This window comes from Setaria viridis, chromosome 2, assembly GCF_005286985.2.
Source record: "Setaria viridis chromosome 2, Setaria_viridis_v4.0, whole genome shotgun sequence".
Taxonomy (NCBI): Eukaryota; Viridiplantae; Streptophyta; class Magnoliopsida; order Poales; family Poaceae; genus Setaria; species Setaria viridis.
In genome coordinates, this window is record NC_048264.2 from 39159266 (window position 1) to 39168541 (window position 9276).

General features: G+C 44.2%; 2 protein-coding genes across 4 annotated transcripts; both read right to left on the reverse strand.

Annotated features, from left to right (window-relative positions):
- Positions 1-383: 383 nt before the first annotated feature.
- On the reverse strand, positions 384-3963 carry LOC117843647 (uncharacterized). Of its 3 annotated transcripts, none has more exons than XM_072291542.1 (6): positions 3773-3963; positions 2359-2481; positions 2014-2264; positions 1427-1514; positions 873-939; positions 384-797 (listed from the first exon to the last, which is right to left on the reverse strand). In XM_072291542.1, exons 2-6 carry the CDS (start codon positions 2361-2363, stop codon positions 744-746), a joined length of 465 nt encoding a protein of 154 aa, XP_072147643.1. In that variant the 5' UTR covers positions 2364-2481; positions 3773-3963; the 3' UTR covers positions 384-743. The 3 variants fall into 3 exon arrangements, with proteins under 3 accessions (XP_072147643.1, XP_034580188.1, XP_034580189.1); XM_034724297.2 differs by having other exon boundaries at positions 2014-2269; positions 3773-3961; XM_034724298.2 differs by lacking the exon at positions 3773-3963 and adding an exon at positions 3503-3685 and having other exon boundaries at positions 2014-2269.
- Positions 3964-4994: 1031 nt separating this feature from the next.
- On the reverse strand, positions 4995-7595 carry LOC117843641 (probable amidase At4g34880). Its single transcript, XM_034724292.2, has 5 exons — positions 6954-7595; positions 6631-6845; positions 6311-6547; positions 5645-5834; positions 4995-5526 (listed from the first exon to the last, which is right to left on the reverse strand). Exons 1-5 carry the CDS (start codon positions 7482-7484, stop codon positions 5170-5172), a joined length of 1530 nt encoding a protein of 509 aa, XP_034580183.1. The 5' UTR covers positions 7485-7595; the 3' UTR covers positions 4995-5169.
- Positions 7596-9276: the final 1681 nt, after the last annotated feature.

The following is a 9276-nucleotide window of genomic DNA, read 5'->3' on the forward strand; positions in this document are numbered from 1 at the left end:
CATTTGGATTAAAAAAAACTATGCATAAAAAATTGTATAAAATTCCTATTAAAGAGCAACATGGCTTAATTCAACAAATTCCTGAAGTTTAGGCAACACCAACAAATATATCTGCAGCCTGTCTAATTTGAGCGAGCTTTAGCAACAGAATATCGATTATTTAATGTTAATATCTACACTCTCTCTTTTGTTTAACTGGCCAATAAGAGAGTGTATTTTACTCCATAAAACCTTTAGATATCCAATTCAACTAATACTGCAATGAAGCCTCTCCTTACAAGCGCACAACATAGCGAATCGGCTATTTTATTTCTACTAGTACATTTGCAAGTATGCCCCCCAAAAATTTGGCTAGTCAATAGTAATATCGCAAAACGTTAAAGTAGATGACCAACGTTAAACTCGTCAATAACATCACAATGATAGTATTACAGAAAATTACAATTATCCTTCCCTTTCTATCCGTAAACAACAATTCATTTTGGTACGACAAACCATCGACCAACTGTACCAACCAACAATTCATTCAGCAAGAAGCGACAAAGCTGACAGCTAATCTCCTGATGTCAGAAATTATACCAACCAACTGTAGTACCTTTTAAATTAACAGTTTTCCAATTCCAAATGTTGGGACTAATTAAGAAACAACTCCGTATCTAGCTTCTTCTGGAGATTACATCTTTTGTGGGGAGGAAGGTGATGAGATTTTCTAACAGCAAGTCCAAAAGAAAGCCAGGGATCAGCTAATCATAGAGTCCTTCTTCATGCCATATGTCGACCAAAAAATCAACCATCTCCTACAAGAATTCTGCAAGTCAGAAGCTGATAACATGATCCACAGATGAAAAAGAGCTTACGCTCAGTGATCTTACAGATAGTGGGATTGGCTGTGGAAAACGTTCGCTTGTCGACAAGAGATCATCATATGTTGTGCACCAACTGCGACGAAAACGACACAGTAGAGTTGAGACTTATGAATCCAGCAAGATGCATTCGGATTGATTTCTTACAAGTATTAGCTTACAGCCTACCAATAGTCCAATACCATTAATCAAGAATTTATCTAACTAGATGAAGCAACAACTATAAGCTTTCTCCAGTGTAAACTAACACCGCTAATCTGCTAGATGCTACTGACAGCTTGTTAAGTATTTTTCACCAGAACAAGTACATCTGACACTCATCACATCAACTAGCTAGGATATTAGCTATATACCTCTTTTCTAACTTTGGTTTAAAAAACCATAGTAAATCAATGTGTTTATTTGCAGGTGTGCTTATGAAACCATTAGAAATTTCACAGAACCTTTAAACTAGCAATTTACCAATACCTGCCCCATCCAATGAGACTAATAATCTAGAGATTCTTGGAACATCGTGTCCGACAGAAAATTATGATTCAGGCAAATGAATGAGGACCAAAAACCTTATTACTGGCTCTCGAGGTGCCTTTTTTGGAACTTCTGCCTGGTGTCCAACCCATTGCCTTCTCATCTCAGCCCATGCTACAGCAGCTGCAGAAACAAAATTTATAATCAGTCTGTAAACGACTTTCCAGTATCAACTCTAATTTATTCATCCATACCCCCCAGAAAAGGTAGGTGACTAGGCTATATAAAAATATATTATTATCTGGATATATAAAAAGTAAACAATAAGCTTTCCCTCGCAAAAAGTAAATTGATTTGATGCTACAACACTACTGAATGAACCCCTTTACATCATGTGGTTTGCATATCATTCAAAAAAAAACAAGCCTATATATACAGTTCTCATTCAAAGAGTCATACAATTTGGGCACAGCTTTTGTGTTTGTAAAAGCACAGTTAACCATTTGATTTCACCAGACTGCAATCAGGGATGTACAATCTAACTGATGAAACAATTACAGACATATTTACCTCACAATCAAGCTACCTTTCTCAATCTACTTATGTGGTAAGCATCCAAACACAGACAAAATTTATTAAACAGAACAACTCAAGATACTAAGATCACAAAATAAAATCATACCATGGTTTATAAATGATGTATCTAACCCGTTGTCCGTTGACATTTTAGAATCGTTGATTATTGAGTTGGGAATAGACGAGATATTCCCCTCAAGAGAAACTGATATGCTGACGTTGTTCTCCATTGCTTCTAGACCCGGTTGCCATCGTCTTCTGTTTCCAATAGAAGAATTCCGAGACCTCTTTCTTAAAGATCCTTTCAGTTTAGAATCTTGAAGTGACTGGGATTTGCTTAAATTACCAATACAGCCACTGTTCTGCATAAATTAAACATCAGACATGCTTGGAATTGCTCAAAAGATAGCATTCATAGTAAATTTCTTAGGTATAAATGAGGAGCACCTACCCCATATAAGCTCAAAGAGGATGTCATGCAAACACCTCAGCCATCAGTGTGCTAACAAAACCATTTAACATAGATGGTATATCTTTTCATGCTTCAGACATCTATTGCACAGCACATTTATTTCTGAAAAGAAAAGAGAGAATGTTAAAAACTCTAGCTTAAATTATAATCCTGAAGAAAAAAGAAGTCAATACACAATAAACCTGATGAGAGTTCTACTGTGAGATGACATTCTCAACATTTTTGTATGGAAAAGCATGTAGGGCAGACTATGCTCGATAACAATTTTGCCAACAATTCATGATAATAATTTTGTCAACAATTCATGAGATTGATAAATCTAGGTGAGCTGCTTAGCATTCACATGGACACCATCCACAAGACGTTGATAAAAAGTTTGTTGGGGTGTTTCAGTAGATAAATATGCCATGTTGCATTGTCTTTCCCACTTCCAAATACGTAATAGTAAAGTAAGAGTAAGCTGTTGAGTACATAGCTAAAGTGATTAACCCTGATAAGATGGGTGCATCGATTGTCAGAATATTAACCTTGTTTTTTCCCCTTCAATGCCCACCTAGTTAAATAGGCATAACAAAGGAGGCAAACCATTGTAAGAAGGGAGGAAGATAGAGGTCTCTCTCATTAGTTCTTGGTGAATAGGATAAAACTTTTTAATCCGTGCTATTTCAATTACTCCTCTCTCTTATTCATAAGCGAACCAAAAGGAGAAATGACAGAATCAGCGCAGCCATCTATATATTTTTATTATCTAATTTTCCGAGATTCGCTCAGGAAACAAATTCTATCATCTAGAATCCAAACTTCCTGTCCTGTCCTACTATTAATCACTAGTCACTGTTTACATTGAAGTCAGCACAAGTATGGAGACAAAACTACTTACGAAATACAAAGGCATAGTTGTAATCTGCACTCTCGGAGAATGGCCGATGAACTCTAAGAAAAAACCATTCCCAATTCGCGATAATAATATTGGCCATTGACCCACTGCCATGCGTTACTGAAACCCCACTACCCGTTTCCTCCCATTTGATAAATTTCACGGTCCCATCCATCCTCCTCTAATCCTTCTTCTCCATCCAGGACATAACCAATCCACCAGCGGTTAACGTGTCTGTCCACTCACCTCCGATTGTACCGAACCTAGCAGCAGGTTACCATCAGGATTAGAACGGCTCAAACACGCGCCACACCGGAGATGAGCCAAGCGCAACCGCGGGCACCCCTCTTCGAGCCGGAGCCCCCACCAGGATTTCCAAGCAACCCGCCCACGGATCAGAACCCAGTAACGACCCACCCACCAAACCACCCAATTCAGCAATCGCAGAAGAAGAAGAAAAGACATTAAAATTGAAATGCATTCAGGAACGGAGAAGATTGGGAGCGTCGATCGAACCTCGCGATCAATCCGGAACGGGAGAAGGAGCCAAGTTCCTTTTCCTCGCCCGCTTTCCTTTTTCTCCTTGGTTGCTCCGGTTTTGTCAAGGGAGAGAATGGAATCGCGCGGGGGAGGAGAGAGAATGGGAGGAATTTGGTCGCATCCGGCCGCCGCCAGGAAGGGTGAAAGGAAGGTGGAAGGAATGTGGTAGGTCGGGCCGTCCGTGGACCGCGTCCACGGACCTAACTCCACCGGCCGGCGCCCGCGGCTCTACTCCGAGATCGCCGCGGCGGTAAGGATGCCGCCGGGTGCGTGGACTGGGTGTACGCGCACCGGAATGGCAGGGAGGGGCAGGGGAGGCTGGAGCGGGGGTAAAAGCGGAAAGGAAGGAAGGTTTGACCAAATCGTGCAGCGCGTGGCTGTTTTCCAAATTTCCGACTCCACGAGACCACGACGACCACAGGTCCACGCCACGACTACCGGAAGGGTGTGGTCGTCAAACCAGCGAGTACGAGTCCACACGCCAAGTCGGGACTACGAGCAGTCCCAGCAGCGCGCCTAGCCTTCCATTTCCTTTTTACAACCTTTCGAGGAGTGAATGGAGAGATGTTTAAGGTAAAATTTACAATAACCATCCTTTAAGTTATGTAGAGTTTGAGACATCTACTATAGTCCATTTTATTGCAAATGGGCCCTCCGTAATGATTTTGTTGAACGGCGCTGCGAGCGCTCGGACGTCCGATAGAAAAATTTCCATCGGATACTTCGATGAAACATTAAAAATTACCTACTGCAACATGAAAAATAATGTGTAAAAATTACGTCGTTCGACTCTGGGATAGAAAATTCCCACCGCAACATGAACATTATATTTCATGCAACATTCACTATGAAATATGTAGAAACAATAGTTGCAATATCGATTATTAACTATTAGAACATATATCGGAGCGTCCAATTTTTTTAAGATTCCGGACGTATGTTCTGTAGCATTATTGAAAAAAACACCCTACCACACCGCATGGCTATTAACCGACTAAGCTTGTTTTTATCCGGGAGCACTGTTCACAACTATACAGTCTTTTCATGAACTTAGATGGAAGAATATAATCTCCACGCTCTTTTTGAGATTCCACAAAATTCGGGCATGACCTTTAAGTTTTATTCAACTAATCCAGTATAAGTTGGTGTTTGATCAAGTGTAACTGTGTAGTAAGCACATCACTCCAAGAAATAGGTGTTGGTGGTTCGATATGTTGATTATGAGATAGATGTATTTTAGATGAGAACCCATAATTCTTAGTGAAAAGTAACCACGTAACGATATTGAAGTTACGAGGTGATTATTTCCATGGAGTTCATAATGTTACAAAATTGCTTGTAATGCGCCGTCAAGCTAATCAGTTACTAGCTACCTAGCGCTTGAAAGTAGGTGGCCTTCTGACTTTGGTAGCCTGCTCGAACGCGTAGGCCATCTCGATCAACCTCGGCTCGTAGCCCCTGAGCCCGCCGAAGCTTATCGCGAAGGGGACCCCCTCCTTGTCGTACCCCGCCGGCACGGCGATGCCCGGATACCCGCCGACGGCGAGGACAGAGGAGGCGTCGCTGTTGGGCGCCACGATCGCGTCCAGCTGGTGCTCCTTCATCAGCTTCTCCAACCCGTTGGCGGATATCTCCTTGAGCCGCCGGATCGCAGCTCTCTCCCTGGCGCCAATGCCGTTGGTTTCCTCGGCCGCGATGAGGTCCGGCTGCCCGAAATCTTTGAGCCTCTCCTGCAACGAACCAAGATCATCATCATCATCTCATCGATGGTGCTTAGCAGCTTAGGCACAAAGTATCTTGTTGATCATCAGCAGTTCGAAGATGAAAGATTATTCAGTTTGTTATTACCTCTACAGGGTGTGCGTTGTTGAACGCAATGACATCTGAAAGGGAGCGGACCGGGGAGCGCAGTAGGTCTGACAGGTATGCATTCAGGCTTATCTTGAACTCTGCGATCATCAGGAGCGTCTCTTGGGCATTTAGATCGGTAAAATTTGTCGCGATGTCGAGATCCTTGATCACAGTAGCGCCGTGTTCCCTACCATGAGGAGCAGAAATTAAACAATTGGCTCGGAGATTTGTGTGCAACTAAAATTATTTGTATGTAGCCTGAGGAGGTTACCACGCATCAAAAATTACTCCTTCCGTCCCAAATTACTGTTCGTTTTGATTTTTCTAGACACATAGTTCTTTCTGTATATATATTTTCTATATATTTTCTCTCCATGTCAAAATACTTGACATTTCTGACATCTTTGAAAAAATTAAGGAATAGTAAAAGCTATGTACTCGGAATAGTCAGAGCGAATTGTAATTTGGGACGGAAGGCGTATTGTTTTATCTCAAATTTTCACGTTCTAGTGGGAAAAAGAAAATCTGCAGCAGTCGAATGCTATACTGAATGTCTCTAGCAAACCTTGACGGATTTTCTTCTAAGATAATATTTTAATTATAGATATTAGGTATGAACAAGCTAAAGCTTAATGTGATTTAATTAGTGGACCAAGCTAGTACCTCATTGTGTTGAGATGCTTCTCATACACCGCCGTCTGGAAGTCATTGTACCCTTGGAAAAATACAGCAGGGGCACCGATTCTCTTGCCCCTCAATCCATCCATCTTCAGGAACTGCGTGTAACCCCCACGTGGGATGAACTTGGAAGCTGCTCCGGTAGCTTCAGCGTCGAGCTTATCGTAGCCGACAATGGCGTCCAGCACATGGACGGCGTCGGATACCGTACGACACATTGGCCTGCCAGGACGAACAGGAATTCAGTTACCCATCTGAAGTTTCAGAGTGAATTACAGCCAGGACTTGGGAGGCTTGCAGCTTACCCTATGGTGTCTTGCCTCGGCGTGATTGGGATGACGCCTGACCGGCTGGACAGCCCAACTGTTGGCTTGATCCCAACCACGGAGTTCGACGACGACGGGCAGAGTATTGAGCCGTCGGTCTCCGATCCCAGCGTCACGGCGGCCATGTTCGCCGCAGCGGCCACACCCGGCCCGGCGCTCGACCCGCACGGCGAAGCCGACAGAACATACGGATTCTTCACGAGTTCACAAAACATTCGCGACCTCATGTTTTTTAGATTGTGATCTCATAAAAAACATTGTGCACTCGTGACCGGAAGAAGTGAAGTGGTGAGATTGTTTACCAGCGTCTGGCCGCCGCGGGCGCTCCAGCCGGACTCGACGGGGCGGAAGTTGGACCACTCGGAGGGGTTGGCCTTGCCGAGGATGACGGCGCCGGCGCGGCGGAGGCGGGCGACCACGCCGGCGTCGCGCGGGACCACGGAGCCGAGCAGCGCGAGGGACCCCGCCGTGGTGTTGAGCCGGTCGCGCGTGGCGATGTTGTCCTTGAGGAGGACGGGGACGCCGTGCAGCCCGGCGGCGCAGCGGCCTCCCGAGGCCTGGCGCTCGGCGTCGGCGCGCGCCGCCTGCGCGAGCGCGTCCGGGTTCACCTCGATGACGGCGCGGAGCAGCGGGTTGAGGCGCGCGATCTGGTCCAGGTAGAACCGGACCAGCGCCGTCGAGGTGAGGCTGCCGTTCCTGAAGCCCAGCTGGATGGCGTCCACGGTGGCCTCCTGGAACTCGAACCGGCCGCTGGAGCTGGTGCCGGCGGCGGCGGCGGTCGCGAGGGCCATGCCCATGACGGCGGCGACGACCTGGACGCGCAGGTCAACCATAGCTAGGTGCTGTCGCCGACTGGCAGGTATAGCTTTGTGCGGTGCAACAATCCAGTGTGCGTACACACTCCAGTTGTGTTCTTGCTCTTATTGGAGTAGTATTTGATGCTTCCTTTTGCCTTCATGGATAGATGCTTGATGAGTGGCAGGCCACCAGGAGCGCAGGACCAGAGTCAAAATCAACACATTTGCCAGGGGACCGCCACATGATTTGCACTTCGTGTGGCAACGGGATCCGATACGAGCAGGCATCGAGATGTGTGTCATGTTGGGCTACACGAAGGACTTGTTTTGATACTGTCTTAAAGTTTAACGAGTGTTAAAATTTTAATACTCTTAAATGAAGTGCTAAAATTTAACATATTGGGATGTTTGGATGGTGTGTTAAACTTTAACAACTTTGGTAGGAAATGATTCCATTACCCCCTCATTTATGGCCGGCGGAGAGAGAGGGGGGAGAGAGAAAGGGACAATGGTGGGAAAAAGTGGAGAGGGGGACCACTTTTAAGTTTAACAACTTTTAACACCCCTTGAGGTGTTTATAAAATTGGGGGTGTTAAACTTTAACACATCCCTTTTAACGCATGTGTTTAGGAGATAATGTGATAAAAAAATATTAAAAGTGGGGTATTAAACTTTAACACCCCTTATCAACAGGACCGAAATTATAATTGCTAGCATCATGTCATGCATGAGCCCAAAATATGGCAGCGAGATCTGGCGAGCTTTTGACGGAAGGGAAACGCAAATTCTTTACTTGGCTACTCCCAAGGAACGAGCTAACAATAGCTCCAAACTAATAAAATTAGAGTTGAATATTGTGCGGTGAGAGGAGAGTATATTGGAAATGAGTGAGATTATCTCTTTACTTATAGCTAGTCTCTTATCTTTTGCACTGTTTAATGAATAAACAATTAGTTCTACTAGTTTAGAGCTGATTGTTGGAGACACCCCTAGGTTGTGTTTGATTGCCTGACTAAACCTCTAGCCAAACCCCTAGCCAGTCCAGCCTAACTAGCTAGTTTTTTTCCAACATTTTTTTATCATTTTTTTCATATCCAAAAATAGATTCAAATTATTTTGTTTAGTCATGTCATTGTAATTGTTTTGTCCGAATGGTCTGGATCAAGCTATCATCTATGTCTTTTTTTAACATCATATTTTTGTTGTTATCAGATTTAGTAACCCGACAGTTCACCAGGGTTACCGAAATGGTTGATTTGTAGGTAGAGAGGATTGCGAGACCAAAAACTCAAGGTAATCACTAGAACACGGGGGTTTAGACAGCTTCGGGTCTCCGAAGAGTAATACCCTACGTCCTGTATTTTGGTGACTTGTATTGCTTTGCGCTGGTGCGTGGTTTATATATTGGATTGGATTGCCCTCGGAAGGCTCCCTTGGCCGTCTTATATAGGCTGACGACGTAGGGTTACAAGTCGGTTTGAATCTATTCTACACGGTAGTTACATGGAAGATAATCTGAGTCGGATTGCAATACGTATCTGGCAATATCCGGGCTGATTTGAATCGCTCGGTCTCCTTGGTGTGTACTCTAATTATCTTCATATCCTTGGCCCGCACGCCCTGGTCAGGCGGGCCCACTTGTCAGGCCCGGTTAGTATCCTGGTCGGTGAGGACCATGGGGTACCCATATCCCTCATATGTATTTTGTTCAACATGAATTCAAGAGAAAAGCAAATACTTTATATACATTTTTTTATTTACTACGAATAATATAAAGAATTGTACATTTTTAACTTGAATCTAATTTTTAACTTTTGGCATGGCGATC